Here is a 26,769-nt window from a genome sequence, read left to right as displayed (position 1 = left end):
TATTTATTTCCCCCCCTTGTGGCTTGTTTGCTGTCTGCTCTCTGTGTCCATTCACTGTGTGTTTTTCTGTGTCTGCTTGTCTCCCTTTGTTGCGTCATCTTGTTGTGCCAGCTCTCTGCACAGTGCCGGCTGTCAGCTGTCCGCGCGGGCCAGGTTGCTTTCACAAGGAGGCCCTGGGTTCACATCCCATATGTTAGATGGGAGCCCAACTGATTGAGCCACAGCCACTTCCCTTGTTGAGAATTTTTAAGTCTATATTCATTAGTGAAGTTGGTCTGTAATTTTATATTTTTGTAGTATCAATATCTGACTTTGGTATTAGGTTGATGTCAGCTTCATAAAATGTGTTGGGTAATTTTCCCTTCTCAAAATGCTTGGTTCTTCTCAAAATGCTTGGTAGAATTCACCTGTGATGCTATCTAGTCCTGGACTTTTCTTGTTGGGATATTTTTGATGCCTGATTCAGTCTCTTTAAATATGATTGATTTGTTGAGCTCCTTATTTCTTGTATTGTCAATGTAGGTTGTTTGTGCATTTCTAGGTATTTTTCCATTCCATCTGGGTTGTCTAGTTTCTTGGCATACAGTTTCTCATAATATCCTTTTAGGATCCTATTTGTTTCTGTGGGGTCAGTTGTAACACCCCCACTTTCATTTCTAATATCTATTTTATCTTCTCTTTTTTTTTCTTTGTTAGTCTAGCCAAGGGGTTATCAATTTTATTCATCTTCTCAAAGAACCAGCTTTTGGTTTTGTTGATTTTTCCCTTTTTTTTTTTGTTCTCAATTTCATTTATTTCTGCTCTAATCTTTATTATTTCTTTCCTACTGCTTGCTTTGGGATTAGCTTGCTGTTCTTCTTGAGTTCCTCTAAGTGTTCAGTTAGGTCACTGATTTTAGCTCTTTATTCTTGTTAAATATAGGCATTTATGGTATAAATTTTCTTTATAGCACTGCCTTTGTTATATCCCATAAGGTTTTTTTTGTTTGTCTGTTTTGAGATAATGGGGCCTGGAGATTGAACCCTGGACCTTGTATGTGGGAAGCCGGTGCTCAATTACTTAGCCACATTGGCTTTCCTTAGTTGGTTTTATCATTTGTTTTGCTTGTTGTTTGTTTTTGCTTTTTTTAGGAGGCACCAGGATCTGAGCCTGGGACCTCTCATGTGGGAGGTGGGTGCTCATCTGCTTGAGCCACATCTGTTCCCCTCCCATAAATTTTTATGAATTGTGTTTTTGTTTTCATTCTCTCAAGATATCCTCTAATTTCTCTTACAAGTTCTTCTTTGACCCATTGATTATTTAGGAGTCTGTTGTTTAGCCCTCCTACACTTGTGAATTTTTCCCTTTCTTATCTATTACTGATTTCTAGCTTTATTCCATTATGATCAGAGAAGGTGCTTTGAATAATTTCAATCTTTTTAGATATATTGAGCCCAGCTTTATGACCCAAAATGTGGTCTATCCTGGAGAAAGATCCATGAGCACCTGAGAAGAATGTATAGCTCTCTGAATTGGTAGACAGTGTTCTGTATATGTTTGTTATGTCTAGCTTATTTATCATATTAAGTTCTTCGTTTCCTTGTTGATCTTCTAATTGCATTATCTATTGATGTGAGTGGTGTATTGAAGTTTCCAACTAGTATTGTAGAGATGTCTGTTTCCTTTCAGGTTTGCCAGAGTTTGCCTCATGTATTTTGGGGTTCCTGGGTTAGGTTCATAGATACTTATGACTGTTACTTCTTCTTGTTTCATTGTCCCTTTTATTAATATATATGGCCGTCTGCATCTCATAACTTTTTTGCACTTAAAGTCTGTTTTGTCTGGTATTAGTATGGCTACCCCTGCTGTTTTTTTTTTTTTTTTTCCTACTCTTTGGAACATCTTTTCGCCTTTGACTTTCAGCTGATTTGTATCCCTGGATCTAAGTGAGTCTCTTATACATAGCATAGGGATTACTCTTGTTTTTTAATCCATTCTGTCAGCCTATAACCACCCCATCCCCCGCCACCAAGATAGTTCCCTCATCTGTCTGTTTGCTGTGTCTGCTCTCTGTGTCTGTTTGTAGTGTCCATTCATCGTCTTTTAGGAGGCACCTGGAACCTCCCATGTGGCAGGTGAGTGCCCATTTGCTTAAGCCACATCTACTCCTTGCTCGTTGTGTCTGCTCATTAATTAGCCTGTTGCATCAGCTCGTTGCATCTGTTCATCTTCTTTAGGAGGTACTAGGAACTGAACCTGGGTCCTCCTGTGTGGGGAGTAGGCCCAACTGCTTGAGCCACATCTGCTCTCTACCTATATCTTTTTTTTAAAATCATTTTATATTTTGTTTTCAGTTTTTTTTTGGTGAAGATCTATTTTTATTTATTCCTCCCCCACCTATATCTTTTGATTAGGGAGTTTAATCCATTCACATTCAATGATATTACTGTAAATGCATTAATTTCTTCTACCACTTTATTCTTTGGCTTTCATTTGTCCTATCTTTTTTGTTTTGATTTGTTTTGTTTTTAGGAGGTATCAGAGATTGAACCTGGGACCTTATACATGTGAAGCATGCACCCAACCACTGAGCTACACCCTCTCCACATTTCTTATTTTTGTTTGTTATTTAACACTTTTGATTATTCTTTCTGATAGTCTTGCCTTGATTTGATTCCAAATCAATTTAGAATTTTTTCTTCTTTTTAATTCCATTCCATGTATGTGTTTATATTTTTAATCAAGCATTTTCTATAAGAATCACTTTTTAATTCTCCAAGTATTCAATGATACCTTTGTAGTATTCTTGCCAAACCTGTGTCTAATAATAAGAAAATAATCACTCAAATCTGGGATTCAGCATCAAATCAATGATTTTGCCTTGCATTTGATTGTTCTTTCTTAAAAACTCTTTTAAATGATAACAATCCCTTTTTGCCATCTATTTTAAGTCTCACTATTATTTTATATACCACTAAGAAAGAAAATTACCTCTGCCAGTTAAACCTAGGTCCCACCATCTAGTGTAAGACCCACCCCAGTTTCAGAGTTGTTAAAATGGGTAAAACATATTTAGGAAATATGAAACTTGCCCTAGGCCATTAAACTGGTGAGCACTGGAACTGGATTTCAAACCCAAGAAGTCTGGCTCCAGAGTTCATTCTTTTGGCCACTATTCACTACGTTTTGTTATCAATTAATTATTTCATGTAAGACTTTGTTAGCATAGTTGCCTGATATTAATACAATGTAAACATGTACTAAGTTCTAGCCTTTTTTAAAATCATTTTCAGTCACTACAATCTATTATTATATGTATATAACATATTCTGTGACTTTAATTGGGTCTTCTCTGCTTTGTTTGTAAGTTGATTTTAAACATTGAAAACCTGTAAACTGTTTACAATATTATAATTCTGAAAGCATTATTCACTATAAAATCAAGAGGTATAATTAGAACTGCATAGAAGGAAATGCGTAGAAGGTCCCTATTTGCATTTTATTATGTTAGCTCAGACACCTTTTCTAATTTAGACTAGTTGTTTTCCAAGTCTGTTGCTTTATATCTGGAGCTTCTTTGTATCACTTTCTAGATTAGGTCTTTTGTTTTATTTACTCCATGTTGTCATTGGACTTAGATTTTCCTTCCCTATTTTGTTGGAGTATAACTAATTTCAAGGAATTTTATCAAAAAAGATAAATGGCAGGTAATTTAATTTTCAGAGTTGTCCTATGTCTGAGGTATCTTTATTTTGCCTTCATATATAGGATCATATCATCAGTGGATAGTGATAGTTTTATGTCATCCTTTCTAATTTGGGTGTCTTTTATTTATTTATCTTGCCTAATTACTCTAACTATTAGAACTTTTAGCACAATATTGAATTACAGTGGTGACAGTGGGCATCCTTGTCTTGTTCTTGATCTCAGCAGGAAAGCTTTGAGTCTTTCACCGTTGGGTTTTTTATATGTACTTTACCATGTTAAGAAAGCTTTCTTCTATTCCTATTTTGATATTCCTGCATCAAAAAAGGATGCTGTATTTTGTCATGTGTATTTTCTGCTCATTCGCAAGGATCATGCGATTTTTCTTCTTCAGTTTATTACTGTGGTTTATTACACTAATTGATTTTCTTGTGCTGAAACACCCTTGAATACCTGGGATAAAACCCACTTGATTGTTGTGTATAATTCTTTTAATGTTCTGCATTTGGTTTGCAAGTATTTTGTTGAGGATTGTTGCAACTGTAATATTCTCATTTTCTTTTTGTATCTTTATTTGGTTTTGGTATTGGGGTGATCTTGGCTTGGTAGAATGAGGTTGGTTAGTGTTCCTTCCTGTTGAATTTTTTGGAAGAGCTTGAGCAAGATTGATATTGGATAGTTTCTGAATGATTGGTATAGTTCACTTGTGAAGTCATCTGGTTCTGGGCATTTCATCTTTGGGAGGTTTTTAATGACTGTTTCAGTCTCTTTGCCTGTGATTGGTTTATTGATATCTTCTATTTTGTCTAGCATCAGTACAGATTGTTGGTAAGTTTCTAAGAATTTGTTCCTTTCATCTACATTGTCTAGTTCTTTGGTGTACAGTATTTCATAGTATATTTTTATGATCTATCATAGTTTTGTGGGATCAGTGGTGATATCTCCCCTCTCTTTTCTAATTTTATTTGTATCTTCTCTCTGTTTTTGTCAGTCTAGCTAAGGGTTTGCTGATTTTGTTTATCTTCTTGAACTAACTTTTGGTTTTGTTGATTCTATTTTTTTTCTCAATTTCATTTATTTTTGCTCTGATTTTTTGTCTCTTTCCTTCATCTTGGTTTGGTATTAGTTTGCTGTTCTTTTCTTATTTCCTTTAGGTGTGCAGTTAGGTCTTCAATTTTAGCTTGCTCTTTTTTATTTTTATTTTTTTAAAGATTTAAAAAAAAAATTTCTCTCCCCTTCCCCCGCCCCCCTCTCTGTGTCCATTCGCTGTGTATTCTTCTGTGACTGCTTCTATCCTTATCAGCAGCACTGGGAATCTGTGTTTCTTTTTGTTGTGTCATCTTGTTGTATCAGCTCTCCATGTGTATGGTGCCATTCTCAGGCAGACTGTACTTTCTTTTGCACTGGGCGGCTCTCTTTATGGGGCACATTCCTTGCGCGTGGGGCTCCCCTACGCGGGGGGCACCCCTGCGTGGCATGGCACTCCTTGTGTGCATCAGCACTGCATATGGGCCAGCTCCACACGGGACAAGGAGGTCCGGGATTTGAACTGTGGAACTCCCGTGTGGTAAGCGGACGCCGAACCATTGGGCCAAGTCTGCTTCCCTCGCTCTTCTTTTTTAAGGGAAGCATTGACACCTACAAATTTTCCTCCCAGAACTGCTTGTGCTGTATCCTGTAGTTTTATTTATTTATTTATTTTTTAGTTAAAAAATTATTGATGTATATCACTCATACATAAGCATACATAAGCAGTAAGTGTATAGTAATAGTTGTGAATTAACAAAACAAAACATAACATCATACAGGGCTTTCATACCTCACCCTACCACCGAAAGTTGCATTATTGTGAAACATTTTTAACCAATAATGAAAGACAATCCTCAAAATATTACCACTAACCAAAGTATCTTACATTTGGTGTATTTTCCCCCCAACCCACCCTATTACTATTTTTTATATGATTTACATATAAGCACAAAATAAATAGTAAGTATATAGTCTAAGTTGTAAACTTAAAAAGCAAACATGCATAACATCATACTGATGTCCCATACATCAGCCCACCACCAACACCTTGCATTGTTGTGAGACATTTGTTAAAAATTATGAAATAATATCATCAAAACCTTACTACTAATTATATCTTACATTTGGTATATTTCTCCCCCAGGCGGTTATATTATTATTTTTAAAATATATTTTTATTAAAGAAGTTGTGAACTTAAAACAATCATACATATATTCAGAATTCCCATTCAACAATCCTCTATTAACACACCACACTGTGGTGGAACATTTGTTACAGATTACGAGATAATACTATTATCACTAACTTTTACCACTAACTTGGTCCATAGTGTACAGTTGGCACACTTTTTCCATAACTCACTGTAGCAGTATGATATGGTTATGAATTCCAAAAATAGATATTGGATTGTGTTTGTAATCTGGTCTGTACCTGGGCATGATTAAGTTATGATTAGGGTGTTGAGTCCCCACCCCTTGGTGAGTGGGGACTCACAGATAAAAGGCATGACAAAGAACAGAGTTGGGAGTTCTTAATGTTGGAGTTTTAATGTTGGAATTTGATGCTGAAGTCTTAAGCTGGAGCCCTGGGAAGTAAGCACACAGAGGAAAGAGAAGCAAGCCCCAGGAAGAAAGGAAACTTGAATCCAGAGAAAAGCAAGACCCTGGAAGGAAGGAACCCAGGAAGTCTGAACCCTTGTAGACGTCAACAGCCATCTTACTCCAACACGTGAAAATAGACTTTGGTGAGGGAAGTAACTTATGCTTTATGGCCTGGTATCTGTAAGCTCCTACCCCAAATAAATACCCTTTATAAAAACCAAACAATTGCATCAGCACCCCTTTGGCTGACTAATATATTTGCCCATTATCAACACAGTCATCTTTGGCATAGATGCATGAATATTAGAGTATTGCTGTTAACCACAGTCACCTCGGTTGTATTTTTCCCATGCTTCTCCACTTTCCCACCATCTTGCAATAGTGACTGATGTACATCTGCTCTAACTCACAGAGGACAGACACTCTTAACTTTTGTTCTATCTACCACAATTCTCATCCACTTCTGGGTTTCCTATGTTATTCAATCTCTAGATTATTCTCTAGCTTTTTTTAAACTGACATTTACATCCCTAGACTACCCTTTCCAGCCATACTCCCACTTATAAACCAGCTGTTACTCACTATAATGTGTTATCAACTCTATACATTTCCACACTTTTATAGAAAAGTTAATTAAGACTTCTATATACATTAGTTATCTATAGCTCATCTCAGCCCTCCTCTTTTCCTTCTTTCAGAATCCACCACCTATGACCAGGTCTTGAAGATGTTTTCTTACATTTTCTACTAAAAGCTTTATGGCTCTTGCTTTTATATTTAGGTCTTTGATCCATTTTGAGTTAATTTTTGTATAAGGTATGAGATAGGAATCCTCTTTCTTTCTTTTGGCTGTGGTTATCCAGTTCTCTGAGCACCATTTGATGAATGGACTATTCTGCCCAAGCTGGATTGGTTTGACAGCCTTATCAAAAATCACTTGACCATAGATATGAGGGTCTGTTTCTGAACCATCAACCTGGTTCCTTTGGTCTTTGTGTCCACCTTTATGCCAGTACCATGCTGTTTTTACCACTGTAGTTAGGTAATATGATTTATACTTTGGAAGCGAGAGTCTTCCAACTTTGCTTTTCCTTTTAAGATGTTTGGGACCCTTTATCCTTTCAAATAAATTTGATATTTGTGTTTTCCTTTGCATTAAAAACTGGTGGAATTTTTATTGAGATTGCATTGAATCTGTATATCAATTTGTGTAGAATTTACACCTTAATGATATTTAGTCTTCCAATCCATAAGCATGGAATGTTCTTCCAATTATTTAGGTCTTTTTTGAATTCATTTAGCAATATATTGTAGTTTTCTGAATATAAGTGCTTTACATCGTTAAGTTTATTTCTAAATATTTGATTATTTTAGTTGCTATTGTAAATGGAATTTTTTCCCTGACTTCTTCCTCAGATTGTGTACTACTCGTGTCTTTCAAAGTCTATTTCCTGTCATCTGATATAAGTATAACTACTCTGGCTTTTTTTTTTTTCCTACTGCATGCATAGAATTACTTTTTCCAACCTTTCTCTTTCTATCTGTTGGTATCCTTGGGTCTAAGGTGAGTCTCTTGCAGATAGCATATCAGTGGTTCATTTTTTTTTTTTTTAAGATTTATTTTTATTTATTTCTCTCCCCTTATCCCTGCCCCCCAGTTGTCTGCTCTCTCTGTCCATTCTCTGTGAGCTCCTCTGTGACTGCTTCTATCCTTATCAGCAGCACTGGGAATCTGTGTCTCTTTTTGTTGCATCATCTTGCTGTGCCAGCTCTCCATGTGTGTGGTGCCACTCTTGGGCAGGCTGCACTTTCCTTCGCACTGGGCGGCTCTCCTTACAGGGCGCTCTCCTTGCACGTGGGGCTCCCCTATGCGGGGGACACCCCTGCGTGGCAGGGCACTCCCTGTGTGCATCAGCACTGCTCATGGGACAGCTCCACATGGGTCAAGGAGGCCCGGGGTTTGAACCACAGACCTCCCATGTGGTAGATGGACGCCCTATCCATTGGGCCAAGTCCGCTTCCCCATATTTCTTATCCATTCTGCCAGTCTGTGTCTTTTGATTGGGGAGTTTAATCCATTAACATTTAATGTTATTACTATAAAGGAAGTTCTTATTTAACCCATTTTGACCTTTGGGTTTTATCTGTCGTATTTTATTTTCACCACTCTTGAGACTTTTTTCCCCAAAGATTTATTTTTATTTCTCTCCCACCTCCCCTCCCCCTCCCCCTAGTTGTCTATTCTCTGCGTCCATTTACTGTGTGTTCTTTGTCCACTTCTGTTGTTGTCAGTGGCATGGGAATCTCTGTTTCTTTTTGTTGTGTCATCTTGCTGCGTCAGCTCTCCGTGTGTGTGGCGCCATTCTTGGGCAGGCTGCCTTTGTTTCGTGCTGGGTGGCTCTTCTTACGGGGCGCACTCCTTGCGCGTGGGGTTCCCCTAGGCAGGGACACCCCTGCTTAGTAGGGCACTCCTTGCATGCATCAGCACTGTGCATGGGCCAGCTCCACACGGGTCAAGGAGGCCTGGGGTTTGAACTGTGGACCTCCCATGTGGTAGACGGATGCCCTAACCACTGGGCCGTGTCCGCTTCCGACTCTTGATACTTTTAGTTACTTGTCCTGATATAATCTTCATTTCTAGACTCTTCCAAGTCTCTCTTGTCTTTTCAGATTGGAGTATATCCTTTAGTATTTCTTGCAATGCCAGCTATTTGGTTACAAACTCTCTGTTTTATCTGAAAATATTCTAAACTCACCCTCATTTTGAAAGACAGTCTTGGCAGATATAAGATGCTTGGCCAGAAGTGTTTTTTTTTTTTTTACAGTATCTTAAACATACCACTGTCTTTTTGCCTTTTATGTTATGCATTGCTTTTATCTTGCTGTTCTCAGAATTCTGTCTTTGGCATTTGACATTCTGATTAGTGTGTCTCAGAGTTGGTCTATTCCAATTTATTCAGAAGGGAGTATGTTGTGCTTCTTGAACACAGATGTCTATGCCCTTCAATAGGGTTGGGAAATTTTCTACCATTATTTCATCAAATATTCCTTCTGCTCTTTTCCCTTTTCTTCTCTTGGGACATCCATGATGTGTATGTTTATATGTCTCTTGCTGTTGTTCAGTTCCCTGAGATCTTGTTCAATTTTTTCCATTCTTCATCTGCTCTCTTCTGTCTTCGCTGTAGGAGGCCATTTCTTCAAGCTCATCAATCCTTTCTTCTGCCTCCTCAAATCTGTGCTTATATGATTCTAATATTTCTAAAATTTTATTTATTGTGCCTTTCATTCCCGTAAGTTCTGCTATTTTTCTATGTAGGCTTTCAAATTCTTCTTTGTGCTCATCCAGTGTCTTAATATCCTTAATCTCTTTAGCTATCTCATTGAAATATTAAGGAGATTTGTTTGAACGTCTGTGATTAGGTGTCTCAACTCCTTTATGTTATCTGGATACTTATCTTTTTCCTTTAACTGGGCCATATCTTCCTTTTCCTTGGTGTGGCTTATAATTTTTTGTTGGTGTCTTGGCATCTGGCTTACTATATGTATTTATTCTGGTGTAGTTCCTCTCTTTAGTTAAGGGCTTTCTTGCCCTTTCTCCCCTGCTGGTTATCTAGTAGGAGCTGAGGATATAGTTGGTGCTGTAAGCTATGGAGGCTGAGGCTGCCTGCATTGCCCCAGGGACCAGTGAAGCTTCTCCCACTTTTCTCCTTTGCAAGGGATAGGGATAGAGCCACAGCCATGTATAATAATCCAAGACATGTGGGCCTTGACTGTTGTTGCCCAGAGAGACTGATGAAGCTTCATACCCCTTACTCCCCTGCCTGGGGCAGGGATTGTAGCTACAGGTGTAGGCAGCAATACATATCATGTGGGTCCAAAATGACCACATTTGCCCCAGTAGACTTCAGACTATTTGGTCTGTGCCATCTGAATGTACCTGTGGTTACTGGAGAGACTTGTGCAGTTCCCGCCAACTTTCTCTCTGCCAGAGGTGGGGCTGAACCCTAGGCTAGAGCTGCAGTCTGATCTGAGTAAAATAAGCCGGTCATTGCTGTCACTGTTATTTTCAATCAGCCCTGCTTACCTCCATGCAGGGGGCAGAGTTAAAATGGTGGCTGCCAGCCTCTTTCTGACTTGGATAGGTTCAAACTTCTAACTGTTCTTAGGTTTATACTTCATTTTGCCAAATGAACTAATCAGTAGCTGAAGGTGGTGCCCAACCATCTCTTCCTCCCCGGTTTTTGGGAAGTGGAGCTTCCAATTCTAGCCATCACATAGCTCCCAAGGTGGCTTGTGCTGCAGTGGAGGAAGGTATCGGCCACCTCTGTGTGGAGTGCTCTACCTACAAATCTTCTCTGCAGATGGGCAGTCTCCTCCTTCCATTCTTTTAAGGAAATTGCAGGATGCTCTTCTGGTCCCCTGGAGTCCCCAGACAGGTGCTTTAGATAGCTCTGGGTGATTACTAACTGCCTTGTAGCACAAGCTGACTCTAGGAGCGCCTTACTCTGCCACCATCTTGCTGGTTGTGAGTCTATCCCATGAATTTTTTCATTGTGTTTTTGTTTTCCTTCATCTCAAGATATTTACTGATGTCTCTTTCAATTTCTTCATTGACCCACTAATTATTTTAAGAGTGTATTGTTCAATCTCCATATATTTTTGAATTCCCCTTTTTTCTATCCATTACAGATTCCTGGCTCCATTCCATTATGGTCAGACACAGTGTTTTGTATTACTTCAGTCTTTTAAAATTTATTGAGACCTATCCTGTGACCTAATATATGGTCTGTGCTTGAGAAGGATGCATGAGCACCCTTCTGTTTTGGGTTGTAATGATCTATAAACGTCTTTTAGGTCTAGTTCATTTATCATATTATTCAGGCTCTTTATTTGCTTATCTTCTGTACAGATTGTCTGTCCAATGCTGAGAGTGGTGTTTTTGAAGTCTCCAACTTTTATTGTAGTGATGTCTATTTCTCCCTTCAATTTTGTGAGTGTGTGCATAAATATTTATTATAATTATTTCTTTTTGGTGAATTTCCCCTTTTATTAATATATAATTACCTTCTTAATCTTTTATGGCAGGTTTGCATTTAAAATCTATTTTGTCTGATACTAGTATTGCTACTTCAGATATTTTTTTATTACTCTTTGTAAGGAATATCTTTTTCTAACTTTTCACTTTCAACCTGTTTCTCTCCTTACCTCTGTGGTGAGTCTATTGTAGACTGCTTATAGATAGCCTGAAATTTTTATCCATTCATGTATTTTATTGGGGAATTCAATCCATAATGTTCATTGTTATTATAGTGAATGTATTAATTCATCTATTTTACCCTTTGGATTTCCTTGTCATATCTTACTATTGTCTGTCTTTTTCCCTTTAAGTTACCCTTACTAATAATTTTCATACTCTTCTCCAAGTCTCCCACCATTGTCTTTTCCTTTCAGGCTATAGCACTCCCTTTAGTATTTCTTGTAAATCTGGTCTTTTGGTAACATACTCTGTTTTTGTTCTTCTGTGAAGACTTTAAACTCACCCTCATATTTGAAGGGCAATTTTGCCAGATAAAGAGTTCTTGACTTGTAGTTTTTCTCTCTCAGTACCTTTAATACACCATCCCAGTTTCTTCTTGCCTCTTTGGTTTCTGATGAAAGATCAGTACTTTTCTTATTGAGGTTCCTGTGTATGTGATGTATTGCTTTTCTCTTGCTGCTTTCAGAATCCTTTCTTTTTCTCTGGTATTTGTCATATTGAGTAGTAGGTGTTTCGAGTAGGTCTATTTGGATTAATTCTGTTTGGTGTGCATTGTCCTTCTTAGATATTGATATTTTTGTCTTTCATAAGGGATGGGATGTTTTCTGCCATTATTTCTTGCAGTATTGTTCCTGCTCCTTTTCTGTTCCCTTCTCCTTCTGGGACACTGATAATGCATATGTTTGTGCATTTCATGTTGTCATTCAATTCCCCAAGACCTTGTTTCATTTTTTCCGTTCTCTTTCTGTTCTCCTGTCTTTTCAAATTCAGATGTTCTGTCCTCAATTTCATTAATTGTTCAAAATCATTTCAAATCTGTTATATGCATTTCATGTGTTTTTAATATCATCCATTGTGTTTTGCATTCCCATAAGCTCTGTTACTCTTCTTTGCAGACTTTCAAGTTCTTCTGAACCATCTTTTCTTGTTTCTTAGTATGGCTTGCAATTTTTTGCTGATGTTTAGGTATCTGAATATGTTTGTGAATTTACTGGCAGTTTCTCTCTCGTCTAGTGGTTTTATTTCATGACTCTTCTTTGACTTTTGGTTATTGTATGTTTTAAAAATTGCCTAGCTTAATTTATCAAAATAGGGCCAGGTTCTCACTAATGGGGTACAGATCTGCCCCCACTAGTTTGGGACAAGAGATCTCTAAAAGCAGTTTTTTTCCCTTGCAGTTTTATGGCAGACCAGCAGATGGCACCTACTGGTGAATCTTCCCATGGAAGTGACTCTTTCAACCACCACTTACCTGTGACTCTGGTCTGGTCAGAGCCTAGATTCAAAGTGGGCTCTGCTGGCCAAATTTACTGTAGAGAAACCACTTTCTGTCCTCTGCTGCACCCTCCTTCTTCCCAGGGAGGAAGATGCCTGTTCCCCTCTCAGTTGGCTTCAGTGAGTCATGGCTTTTATACAGGGTGTTCGCCTTGAGGGTAGGGGATGGGTGCCTTCCTGGCCGTGGGGTTTAGCAGCTTACAGTTGTTTTGGCTTCTGCACCTCTCCGTGTCTCACTCTCCTTGGGGTTGTGCAGCACTCTCCTGTTCTGCAGATTCCTAGAGCAGGTCTCTTGGACAGCTTTTTGCCCTTCCACCATTGTTTTTGTGAGAGAGTGATCCCAGCCTACATATTCTGACATCATCTTCCCGAAATCTGCTGCCTTCATATTTAATTAATAGTTTGAGAATAGAATTCTTAGTTCAAAACAATTTAGTTTTCATCAGAACTTTAGGAGATATTCTGTTGCCTTTTAGCATCCATTGTAACATCCTTTGTAACATTTTAGACTCTTATCATTGGTTCTATATTTTATGGGACTGTTTCTAGGTGTGGATCTTTTGTCATTCATCCTTAATGGCATTCCGCAAGTTCTCTATTTGTTGACTGGGAAATATTCTTTAATTTTATTATCCCTTTATAGACTTTACTGTGGAACACAAGATGATCTAATGTTTCCATAGTAGTTTGTTGAATTGAAAAAACAAAAATAAAAACAAAATAAAACAAAACAGATGTGGTTTTAGCACAAAAACTAACATTGTTGCTATTAGGCTTTCTTTGGGTGAAGATTTGGGAAAAGATCTAGCTTGGCTGTTTCATGTACATCATTTAGGTATTCTGACTTCAGTCCCACAGACCCTTCTTGCTTTCTATACTTGCTGATTCTAAGTTTGATAACTTTCAAGGCTCTGCTGACAGGAATGTGTCCCACATGGCAAAACTGTCTTCTTGTGTGTATGTGTTCTGGACTGTACCTTTCTTTGCATTGGATTAATCCTCAATAAAATCTCACATTTTTTTTGTTTTTCAGAATGAATGAGTACATGTCAATGGGATTTTGATGGGAAGGGGAGGAAAATGCATGTGATTATTAGTTTGCCTTAGAAAGAGTTGTAGGTATGTGTTGAGAAAATTGGGCAAAGATTAATTTTGCTTACATTAATAATTATTCCGTAAGATATGGATAATTAAATGATCTTGTTTTAGGAAAGGATGTTATTGGGTTTAAAACCTACAAATGGAAGTATAAAATGAGATAGCTACCATCTGCCATCTCTCACATTTTATTTTTTAAATTAGAAGTGTTAATTCCATTCTGTTCCTTTTCAGTGCTTAGCACAGTTGTAAGTATTCAGTAAATGGTAGCTAATTTTATTGTTTATTTTATTTAAACTCTTTTTATCACTGATGTTCATCATCTAAGAAAATGGAGATTAAATGACTTAATATATATGTAAAGCTTTGGAAAACAATTTGGCCTATGTAAGAAATGTTAACTAAGTATTAACTGCTATTCTTAGATCCATGAAAACCTTAATTTTTCTATGAAGTTTTCAGATCTTACAGTTTGAATTAATAATTTGCCTATCTGTATTCTAATTGTATTTTACATCACATCCTTTGCTAATTAACATTGTTTTTTTTTTTGCATGTCTCCCCACCAAATATGGTTCTTGATAGCTGGGACCTATTTTATTCATCTTGGTGGTCCTGGGGCATTGTCATTGCTTCCTGCGTATCATTTGTCCCACTTGAGGTGGGTTTTAAAGGATGAGGAAGATAGTGTGACTGGAGTATGGGTGCATTAGTGGGAGATAAAAGTTGCCAAATATGCTGACACCACATTTTAAATAGTTGAATGCCATATTAAGGATTTGGACTTTATTTTGTATGCAGTGGGGAGGCATTTTTGATTACTGATAAGTCTAGTTCCATGTTTAAGGAAGATAATTCTGAGTGCACAGTAGGAATGTACAGGAAAGAGGAAAGAAGATTGGAGGCAAGGAGAAGAGGTGAGAAACTCGGTTTTTGCTGTATTGTAAGGTTCTTATTTCAGGTGAGAAATATTCTAGTTCATATTTGATGGACAGGTCTTAACATCATGTAACCATTTCCCCTGCTAAATTCTAATTTATTCTTTCTACTAAATTAATAATACAGTATCTTTAAGGATACAGCATAACCACATGGTTATACTGGTACATATCTTTTGTACTTATACTTTTTCGTAGTTTCCTACAGGTTCATAGAGTTCCCTTCTGATTAGTCCTGCTATTCTTACTGGTTACTATGTCTTTATACATATATTTTTGTTTTAGATTTCTTCCTATTTTTTTTTTAATTGTGGTGATATATATTTGTGTGTGTGCATATAAATAAACTTGTATACATATAATTGGCCAGTTTCAAGCATATAATTAAATGGCATTACTTTTATAATGTTGTGCTACCGTCACCACCTATTACTAAATTTTTTTCAACACCCAAACTACAACTCTTTACCCATTAAGCAATGAATAACTCCCTCTACCTCCTTCCCCTAACCTGTGGAAACCTCTAATCTATTTTTCATCTCCATGAATTTGCTTAGTCATATAAGTGGGCTTATACTATATGTGGTCCTTTGTTCCTGACTTATTTTATTTAGCACACTGTTTTCAAGGTTCATTCATACTGTGCATGTATATCACATGTAACCTTTTAAGCCAGATGACAGATAGGATATGGGGCTTTCCTGCTAACTTTGCTTTGTCCTTAAGAAAGGTTACATATAGCTTTTAGTAATTTAGACTAAAAGTGAATATAAATAAGGCACAAATACATTTTGTATAGATTGTAAAAATAACAATCATTTTCTCTAAAAGCTTATAAATTGATATGAGTATGTTAAACGTGGTTGTTTTTTCTTTTCTAACCATTGTTCAGCATTTAATGTGTATCAATGTGTAGTGATGCAATATAGGACAAGCATCTTCTAATTGGAAAAGATGAATGCTGTTTTTGTATATTAAGTTTCAGAGGTTTGTGTAACTCAATTGGAGATGCCTTACAAATACAGAGTTATGAAGAGGTTGAAAGGCTAAAGATTGGAAGCTATCTAAATTAAAATGGTAACTGAAGGTCATGATTCAATGAGCTTGTGCATCTGATGAAGAACACTCTAAGAATTCTAGGTAGAAATAGAATGAAATGTTATGCTCTTTGGTCTTGGTGACGGGGATGCTTGTCAAGCATCTCATATATCAGAGTGATTAAGACTGATGAAAAGTAAGATTTTCGGGTTGAATCAGGAAGGGGGGTATTGACAACTTGACTACACTAAGTACTGCAGAGTAAAGTAAGTTTGGAGGGGGCTTTGAGATACAATGATAAGGAAGTGAAACACTAGGTAGTTGAAAAAACTTCTGTGAAGGATGAGAAAAATAGAAAAAAATTATAAGGTTAAGTGATATTATAGAGTGACTACACATATAACCACCAATTTGTAAAATTAGAAAAACCCTCTTTTTTGTTTTACTATAAGATTAATACAAAGTTAATGACAGACTAATTGTTACAGAACATGACTTGTATAATGTAATTTGTGTTCTCATACATAGCCTTAATGAATTTTTTCTATGTAGTAATTAAAACGTGTCTATTAAAAAAGTAAAGAATATAGGATATTATAATTCTAAGGAAATTTTATATTAAAAATGCTATTTTTTGGCTTAAATTTAAAAGGATTTCACTTAATACTTGAATACAAGAAATTCACAATTAAGTCCAAAATCTTGTTTCTGTTACTTTACATTTCTAATTACATATTACTTTAAGCTTTTATATTTTAAACCATGGTTATAGAATTATAGTATAGCACATAGTGAAGGCATAACCTTACCATATTTACTGTACTTCTGGTTTAATTCTTTCTAACTTTAAAAGTGTTGTAATATGAAACAATAGGATCATTTTTACTCTGATGAAAAGAACTAAATTAAGCCCATCACTGTGTTTTTCTAAAGAACTCATGCCTGATGAGCAACAGTTCAATATTAGAAAATCATGCATATTATTAAAACTTGAATTTTTCTTTATATCTTAATATTTTGAATATGTGTTTGAGGACATTTGCAATCAAATTACATATTAGAAGGTATTCTAAATTCAACATAAAAATAAATTAAGATCTTCAAGAAAATACATTTCCAAATCATATTCCCATTGTGCCCTGAAGCTGTTTTCTGAAGACTAAAAGCTCTGCTTGCTTTGAAAAGTCAATGATTAAGTTTTTATATGCAACTGAGATTGTTTTCCTTCTAAACGTTCCTTTACTAATTTTTCCAAAGAGAAAAGATGCTCATCTGCTTCTTCTGGCACAAGATTCCTAATAGAATTTGCAAGTTCAAAAAGATATTCTGTATTTCTTCCGCTTGGACCAGTAGCATTAAAAATTTGTTCAGCAATGTCTTCCAGAGGGGCAGGACCAAGATAATTAGGATTATCACATGTTCCAATATATAGCAACACACTGAATGGTTCTGTGATGGGATCTTTTGGATAAAAAACGACTGTTGTGGTCCTGTAGCCTCCTTTCTCTCTGAAGTCAAGGTATGCTTTTACTTCTTCTTCCTTCCCTATTGGCAGTCTGTAAGCAACACCCCATACACAACCCTGTGGAAAAAATGAAAAGAATACATTATTTAGCATTTACAAGGCTAAATAAATACAGTTATCCCTTCCACACAATGGGGGTTAGGGGCGCAGTGCCCCTGCAACCTGGAGAATCTGCATAACATTTTTTGGTCCTCCCATTGTACCACAGAAGTCTGAATTTTTTCTTTTCCTTTTATGAGATGTTTGCAATACCTTATTGTAAAATTTGGGTTAAGGAGTTGGTCATAGACTATATGTAGGTCAATGTTAAGTAAAAATACTATATGAAAAAAAAGAAAAAATATACATACAAAAATTTTTAAAAATGAAATAAATCTGAGGAGAATACTACTGAACATATTGATTGCATAACAAAAGGCATTAAGAAAATGATCTTTAAAGTTCCCTAAACTTTTTCTGTATCTGCTGACCTTCACACTTTGTTCATGGTTTCTGCAAAATTCTCATTTAATTACTTATGCCAACCAGCAATATATTGAAATTATGATGGGGAATGTCGCATTGTGGAAGGGATAACTGTAGATGAAGATGTGTTGGGATCTAGGAAGGTATCTTGTATATTCTTTTTAGTGTGGTTTTGCTTCACGTAAGGAAATTGTCATTTAAAATTATTCTGAAAAAATAATTTCTTTATGTCATAAGCATAGCAGGATATTTATCTTTGCTTTTTAAGTTTTACTTTTTAATTAGGCCTTTTGCTTTCTTTTTAAAGGGACTGAAATGAAAAATATCAGGTTTTCTTTGTCCTTAAAAAATATAGTTCTAAAGCTTTAAGCACCTAAACATGCCATTTATGGTACAAAGTAGTAGTTTACAACCTGGAGCCTACTGCAGGGACTGTCTGGATATGACTTTTTGGGTGCTGGCTAGGAAGGCTTTGATACCCCATTCCTCTTCAATCAGAGGTGACTGTCACTTTTATCCTTTTACATATTGGGTGTTTCCTTGCTTGAAGAAAGAATTCTATGTTTTAAAAGCGCTGTAATAAAGGAATCAATTAGCTTAGTCTATAGCAGATTCATTTTATTTTGTTCCTTTGTTAATGGCCTATGAAATATCTTTTGTAAATTACAGCATCCAAAATACTATGACACCCTCTTTTGTCAAGTTAATCTATGAACAAAGTTTCAGAAGAAGCAATGTACTTCGGCTGGAAAGAACTTAAATGAGAGTTTCTTTTTTTAGTATTAATAAAATATCTTTGATATAAGCAAGATTCATGGTTTATAATACAGATTTAATGGATAATTTTAATTAGTCAACATTAGGTTGCTACGCAGCTTTCTGAATGAATTGATTCTGTAGAAACAATATTTATAAACAAAGTGTTTATTAACTAAATTAGGACTGATAGTTAACCAGTTTGAAGTATTTTTTATAGACATTTTTCCTAGTGTAAATTATGAAAGCATTTCCTAATCCACACTATTATTTATCTGCTGTTGATAGCTGCTTGATTTTTGTACATCAAAGAATTTTCCAAACTTAAACCTTTAATTTCACAAAATAAACTTGTGAATCCATATCCCAGCAAAATGACTGAAAATATTTAAGAAACGAAGGATTATCAGGTGAAAAAGTTTTTTGTTCGTGCTCTAAACCTGCTTGAAAAGCACACTGTATCAGGTAATATTAATACAATTAGACAAAGAAAGAATTTCTGACTTGGATTTCTGCTGATATGATTAGATTCCTAGCAAATATGGGTGGTGCTTTAAGGGTTCCACTTGATTATTAATGCTAATCTGAAACTATCTGGGCTGTCTGTAAAATTCTTAGTCAGCAAACTCCTAAAGGGAAAAAAAAGCTACAGGCCATATGATTTCATTTTGTTGTCTACCCTGCATCCTGCATCTGCAGCTTTGTCCACTGTCATTTTCCAAAGACATGAAAAGAAACAAATACAAAGAGGAATTTTAGACCTCGGGTAGTTCATGTTGTCTGTTATGATTGTTAATAACATTTCATTGGTCATTAAAACTGAGAAACATCTTTTAACACTTTATATGATTAAAGACTTATACAAAAAGAATAATTATACCATACCCCAGGATCTTCAACAAGAGTCACAACTCTTCCAGGCTGTTTTAAAAAAAGTAAAAAAATAAAAATAAAAACATTTTTTTCTGAATTATAGTTCATTAAGTAACTGAAAGACTGTTAGCAATTTATTGTTGATGTATTCTAACTCCATTTGCCCATACTGAGTACTTATTTTTATGATAAAGTTTAAAGTGAAGTAAGAAAATCTATATTGGCCCATTCTAAAAGATTTTCATCAGTTTTTTTTTTTTTTAGGAGGTTACCAGGGATTGAACCCAGGACCTTGTACATGGGAAGCAGGCGCTTAACCACTGTGCTACATCTCCCCAATGAGAATTGTTTTTTCTGTGTATTTGTTTTGTTTTTAGGAGGTACTGGGGATCAAACCTAGGACTTCAACCATAGGAACCAGGCGCTCAACCACTTGAGCTACATCTGCTCCCTGTTAGTTTTTATATATTACTATATTATGTTCACTTAAAATGGATATATTAAAAAAAAAACAGCTATAACTTAAGGCTCATCTAAAATGAAAAGCAAACTGAAGCGACAACTAAAAAAAGTTCTGGTCATCTTCCCTTTGGAGAATAAAAAAGATTGTTAATAGTTTCATTAGAGAACAGAATATAATGTTCTAGAGTGCTTTCCTTTAAGAAAGTAAACTTTAGCATAGCTCAAAGTTACCTGGAGGACTTGATAAATACATATTGTAAGGCCTAGGGTTGTCTGAAAACTGCATTTGGATCAAATTCCCAGGTAATGCCAACGGCACTGGTTTGGGATCACGTTGAGAAGCGCTGCTATCAAGGCATGCTAAGAGATCTCAAGTGCAAGTAGAATAATGTATGACTTACACTTTTGATGTTGCGAAATGCTCTAACCTTTCTATATGGTAATGGGTACATCCAGTTAGGCCTTGTTCCTTTTTCACATTAATAAATGACCTTGACATTGTCCTACCTAGGGGTTAATATTAGAACAACTGGCCTATTCATATAGTTCCTTGTATATATGAGTTATATACATACGGTGTTCCAGGTAATTTTATTTTTTCATTTTGATTTTAACACGGGTTAATAATAGTTATTTAAGTAAGAGATACTTTTATTTATTAAAAGAAAAGTGTAGTATGAAAAGAAACTTGACTTCATTCAGGTTGAGACTGGAATGAGATATTACAAGGCCAAAACAAACTTTTCTTATTTCAAAAACTGAAAAAAATAATCTTTATTAGTTGAAAGCCTTAAAGGAAATCCAGACTTGGATTATTTCATAATTTAAGCCACAGAGGTTACTGAAGCCAATGGCTGCAAGCTTTTCTTCTTAAAATTCCTACCTGGGGCCAAAGGCTATATGTCTGACTGCTGACATGTTAACATAATTAGTGAGAATGCTGAATTGTAAGCCACAGTTTTACCTACTTATACACCCTTTTTCTGGCATACATGAGCACAAATAATTCAGATATTTGTGTCATCTTTCTTATATTTTCTTCTAGTCTTTGTCCATATGTATGGATATTTCAGAATCATTGAACATATGAGATTTTGGATTATGATTTCTCATTTAATTACATTTCTCTGTTAATCTCAAATTTTAATAATTGCAAATATTCCAACTTTGATAACTAAATATTTCTGCTTTGTTAGTTATTTAGATTTCTGATTTGTTTTCTTTTTAAGATAATGCTACAATAAGCATACATATATTGCTGAAAAGTATTACCATATTTCAATTTCAAAGTAAATTAACCATTTACTGAATGCCTACTCTGTGTTGTAAAGAAGATAAAGCTTTGATTCTTGCTTCCAAGATCTTACAGTATAATTATGCAATACAAACTAACATGTGATGTAAGTAGGAGTGTATGTTATTTATTAAGTGCTTAAGAATTCTGGGTCTTAAGTGGCCAGAGAGGAAGAGAGAATTCTGACGAAAAGGCACTCTAACTCATGATTCACTAGTGAGGGTCTACAGCAGTATAACTGTGAGCAGAGTGTCCCCACATATGGGACAGACAATTCAGAAAGATGACTGGTAAAACAGGGTACAATCAGATTTGAACAGCAAAAGGGAGGAGTTGAATTTAGGGGCCAATGGAAAATAAGAACCCCCTGATAGTTGGGAAAAACTGAAAGGAAGAGCTACTGGTGGCTGAACAGCAGGTGACTGACTTGATAAAAGAAGTGTTTGGGGAAGATTAGTTTGGTAAAGCATGTAGTATGCAATTAGAGTGGAAAGAGGAAGATAATGTGTAAGAAATGTTAGTGGTCCAAGTTAGTTGTGGACTCCACCTCTCCTCGTCTCCCCAGCCCATCAATTCTTGGCAGCTGTCTTTTGAATATCTTCTGAATCTGGTTCCTCTTCGACCCTCAGTACTCTCCTTAGGGATCTCCTTGCCTTCCTGCCTCTAGTTTTGCTTCCCTCTAGTCCAGCGGTTCTTAACCAGGTGTCCATGGATCCCCAAGGGGTCCATGGAAGATTTCAGGGGTTTGTGAGCTTGAAGTGAAAAACAGCAACTTATTTTCTCTGACCTCTAGCTGAAATCTAGCATTTCCTTCACTTATGAATATATGCAATAAATCAATTACAGTAGTATTCATTTCACCTGACTGGCAAAAGGGTCCATGAAAAAAAGTTAAGAACCCTTGCTCTAGTATGTTTTCTATGTGGGCCTCAAAATGATTTTCCGGTGTGAAAATCGGGCCAGTCAGTACTGTGCTTCAGATTCTTCAGGGCTGTGATATTCCATCGGATAAAATAAAAATTCTGTAGCATGACAACTACAAACCTCATTTCTTACCACTTTTCCCCTCAGACTGTACTGAATTATTTGTAACTCTTACACATCTTCATATCTTTGAATGTGCTGGTGCCTATAATGGAATGCCCTTCCTCCGTTTATATTCCTGAGATACCCTCCTGCTACTACCTCCATAAAGCCTTGGCTGACTCCCAGGTGGATTTAGCAGTTCCTTTTCTTAAACTCTCATTGTTCCTTTTATTACTTTCCCTTTATAGCCCCTATAACCTATTGTTTACATAGGTCTCTACCCAGGTATGTAGTCAGTAGTAATTGTAGAGGGGAGGATGTAGGGTTGTCAAGTCCTGGACTTGGGTGGTGGCAGAGAGAAAAAACCCGGAGAATGCAGGAAGTCATTTTTAGGGAAACTAACTGGGACCCTGTGACTGCTTATACAGATATGAAATAATATTGGCACAACTGATAAATTAACTTGAAAATATTTTGTAAAATCTTAAGCTTTTTGCCCCCTACAATAAATGTTATTGAGAAACAGTATGAAATTATAAATATAATGAAGTGATTTGTTGGACTTGAAACTGAAAAAGAGGGTCTTTGAAGCTGAATGGAATTGAAAGATATGAAATATTTTAGTAACGATGCCTTTTCACTGGGTAATGAGTATTGTTTCTGATCTAGAAAAGCAATGGATTTAGTAAATGTTCCTGGTATCTCTAGTATTAAAATGTTTCCTTTTTGAAATTGTAATATATTCTCTTTGATGCTTGAAAAATCTTTCCCACTTTTAAAAAAACCTGGTGGGAAACTCTCACTTTTGATATACAAATGGGATGTTTAAAGTTTAATGTAGTTAAAAAGCATAATTTACTAAAGCAGGTAAGATGAGTATTTTTCCCACATATGTCACATAGCACTGTGGAAATGAGCCAAATACTTTAGTAATACCACATTTCAAGTTAATGAGAAGCCATTTCTGATGACTAATTTATCAGGAGTACATGTTGCTATAAAAAACATGGTCCTATATAGTACCTATGTCATCCTTTTAATTTGCTGGATATTTCTGCAGCATTTTGTGTTCTTGTTTGTCAGACAGTTAACATCTATAGAAGACTGGCAACCCATTATAACGAAAAAATGTGAAGTAAAAAATTATGATTTCTTTTCAGTTAAAAAACAACAACAGTATAAACATTTAGGAATTGTTTTGTACTTAGATTTTCCTTTAATTTGCTATGATGGATTCTTTAAATAAAAGTAAGTATAAAAGTACCAGCCATTGCAATTTTTCCCCGTAACTTTTCTTTGCTATATTTTAGTTAATTTAAGTACAAATAGATACTTGAATTTAGTGAAAATAGATATTGGCTTTTATAGTTCTCTTCTCCTTTTAAAGAATCATGAAGTTTTCTATTGACAATTTCTTGTCATCAGTCTCTTCAGACTGTGCATATCTTGATGTGCTATGTACAAACACATCATACATTCTGGTTGAGATCAGAGTAACAAAATATGCTCTTATAACCACATACATAAATATTTTATACCTAAGACATTAAAATGGGAGGTTGGCCTAACGCTTTTCTTTTCAGAATGGCAGTTTTAAGTGTCTACATCAAAACTGACAATTCAAAAGGCATTTTATTTAACTTAGTTCTGTAAAGTCTTAAATATTGTTTTATAACATTCTTGGAGATACTTTGGTCATGAACTTTCTTTTGGCCTATAAATATGCATTTACCCTAAGTCACACCTCCCTTTTCAAGTCATTCAGTCCACCATCTCAATATGTCAGTATACTGTAAAGAAAATCCTTAATTGACTAACTCTAGTTGAGGTAGAATGGCTTTTAACTCAGGTTCTTTTCGTGATTTTAATCCTGTCCCTTTTTTGAGCAAGTGCAAACTACTCTGGAGACTCTCTTCCCTTTTCCATGACTGCAGGTATTTCTTTGGAATTAACCACTAACTCTTCCTGGATCTGATTACTAGTGTTTTAGATTTTGTGCTTTGGGGCCAATATTCATTTCTTTTTTTACAAAAAACACAGTAATGAAGCTCAAATAAATCTTCACAGAGTAGTTCAGATAACATATAAGCAAAACTAAATTTTGTAACTCTTGTAAAAGTTGGAAAGTTAACTAAAACTAGTGTCCAAGATAACCAAATTATTAGTTACTCAAAATGTAGTTTTCATTAGGGATTAAAGGCTGTTGTTTTGGATCCAGTACAAGGCTGGTATGCAATACAAGGCTGATTTGCACAAGTAGTAAGCTGCTACTAATTCTCTGTATATGTCTATTGAGATGAGTCTTTGTATGACTAACTGAAAAATGTATCAAAGAACTTAAATTTCACATTCATAATTAAGGATGGACATTGAGAAAGTAACATTTTAAAAAATGGTGGCTATAGTAATGGGTTTGGTACTGTGTTACTTAAACCAGGAACTAATTTTAATTTCGCTGTAACTGACAACTAAAGTGATCAAAGTAAGCTACTTAATAAAAATAAAGAATTTTGGAAACTAGTATTTCTGCGACCTTAGATGTCATCAAATAAAGTGTTTGGAAAAGTTTTAAGAAATACCAGAAGTAACAAACCAGTGAAAGTCTGCCAGAATACAGAAATGCCAATAAATTTAATTGCTAAAAAGCTGGATTTTAGTTGATTTTCGTAGTGACATCTTCCTGTCTATTCTGCCATTTTTTTAAAAGGCAGAGGTTGCCAAGGTATAGGTTCCCCTCCCAGCCCTTTGTGTGTCTCTGCTTCCGCGTCTCGCCTCTTTAAAAAATTTGTAGCCACCAGCGTCTTGAAGGTTTCGGAAGGAATGCCCCTGATTTGGGAAGGCAGGTGGCCAAAGAGGATACACAAATATTAACAGCGTAGCCGGCACTCCCCGTTCCCCCCACTCCACCTGCTCTGTTCCCGTGACGCATTTGGGTCTGGGTCCCGCGCGGCTGGGTTAGGAGTTGGGGAGCGGCGCTGTGGGGTAATGAGCCTGGGGGTGGGGATGGGTTGCTGGCTCCTCACCTTGCCGGGGACCCCGCGGTGGTCCGTGCTGCCCTGCCAGAAGCGCCTACTGTAGCCACTGATGTGCCCCACCAGCTTGTCCTGATAGGGGAAGTCCACTTTCCAGATCAGGGACCCGTAACCAAAAACCCACATCCTTCTCCTTCTACGCTACCGCCGGGCCGGATCCCTTTGCTGCGGTCTAAGTCTCGCTGGCAAGGAATGCAGTCTCTTGGACGCGAGTAACCGGCTGCGCGTGCGCAGGCGCGACGGCTCCTCTACTGCTAAGGGCGCAAAGCATACTGAGACTTGTTATTTTGAAGGTCGTTTTCCCATTTTGTCAACATTATTTCATTTCTTTACTTGGAAGTCAAGTAAGCAACGGATTCTGATGCAGCTTCCTTAAATCGCTTGAGCCATCTTATGGTGCACGTGTGCGTACAACTACAATTCCCTAGTCCTTTTGGGAGATTTGTGGCTTTAAATTAGAACTGCCTGCTTTTTCACTAACGTAAGATGGGAGAAAGGGCAGAAGTCTTAGCTTGTGCTGTTTAGATACTGAGAAGTGACGTGTGAGCACGGCTGTCGGCATGTAGAAATTTGAAAATTGGATTTCTTCCTATACTGCAGCTGCCAGGGACGCGGAAGTTGAGAATGTAATCGTATTTTACTTTATTTACAGCAGTTTTCCTCTTTTTTTGTCTTTTGAATAAAAGCAGAACATTGACAAGGAGTTTTAACAGCTGGGAGAGAGCAACTCTTTCACTGAGAAATGTTTATATATTTAATTTTACGTGCAAAACTGTAAGAAAGAAATCTTCCAGAAGAAAATAAGGCTCACCCTATTGTGGAGAAGAAAAAAAAATTATTCTCAATCTTGCAAGAAGGTGTGCACAACCAGAAAACGTGGCTGACGCACCGAACAAAGAAGAATGACACAATTTATACTCCTAAGCCTAGCAGGCAAGCCCTTCCTCTGTTTCTCTATAGATTGGATACTTCAGAGGTTACAACCTATCCAAGAAGATCTAACTTTCCTGCCCAAAAGTTTATGATTAACCGCTTCCCATTTTAGTTTTTACCTGCTCCCCTTTGCTAAATTGGAATTTAGTGCTGAATTGGTATTGACTTAGCTCTTCTTGGGCATCTTTTTTATTGCCTATAGGACTGGCTTAAGCTGGTTTCTTTTGTTCCTGTTTAACCCTGGAGTGGGAGACTGAGGTAACAGGCTGCCAGGTTACATTAATATTTTCTTCCTTTATGTGAAAACTAAACTAATCTTCATTTCTTGCAAAACAACCGTATTCATCTTTAGTATTCTGAGCTGTTCCCTTAGAAAATTGTGGCAAAGGTTCTTAATCTGGGGCTGAAGGACAAGGTTTGGAAGGGGAACCTCCAGAAATGGCATACACAATTTGGGATGCATGTATATCTTTCTGGGGAAA

At 36.4% G+C, this 26,769-nt stretch overlaps 2 protein-coding genes across 7 annotated transcripts in view; one reads left to right on the top strand and one right to left on the bottom strand.

Moving 5' to 3' along the window:
* Positions 1–26,769, top strand: part of ASB3 (ankyrin repeat and SOCS box containing 3) — a 171,420-nt gene that overhangs the window by 13,917 nt on the left and 130,734 nt on the right. For 2 of the 6 annotated variants that reach the window (XM_058278560.2, XM_058278558.2), the window contains exon 1: positions 25,629–25,758. The exons of 1 other annotated variant lie outside the window; for it this stretch is intronic. In XM_058278560.2, the coding sequence (XP_058134543.1) occupies positions 25,748–25,758 (11 nt within the window). In that variant the 5' untranslated portion in view covers positions 25,629–25,747. Of the gene's footprint in view, positions 1–25,580; positions 25,759–26,040; positions 26,288–26,769 lie in introns of those variants that run through there. 3 more of the 6 variants (XM_071208835.1, XM_071208836.1, XM_071208834.1) reach the window with 3 other exon arrangements.
* CHAC2 (ChaC glutathione specific gamma-glutamylcyclotransferase 2) lies at positions 16,516–25,566 on the bottom strand. Its single transcript, XM_004454236.5, has 3 exons — positions 25,346–25,566; positions 19,553–19,588; positions 16,516–17,503 (listed from the first exon to the last, which is right to left on the bottom strand). The coding sequence occupies exons 1-3, from the start codon at positions 25,478–25,480 to the stop codon at positions 17,114–17,116; spliced, it is 561 nt and encodes a 186-aa protein (XP_004454293.1). The 5' UTR covers positions 25,481–25,566; the 3' UTR covers positions 16,516–17,113.

The sequence above is a fragment of the Dasypus novemcinctus genome, chromosome 17, assembly GCF_030445035.2.
Source record: "Dasypus novemcinctus isolate mDasNov1 chromosome 17, mDasNov1.1.hap2, whole genome shotgun sequence".
Taxonomy (NCBI): Eukaryota; Metazoa; Chordata; class Mammalia; order Cingulata; family Dasypodidae; genus Dasypus; species Dasypus novemcinctus.
This window is presented reverse-complemented; position numbering and strand designations above follow the sequence as displayed.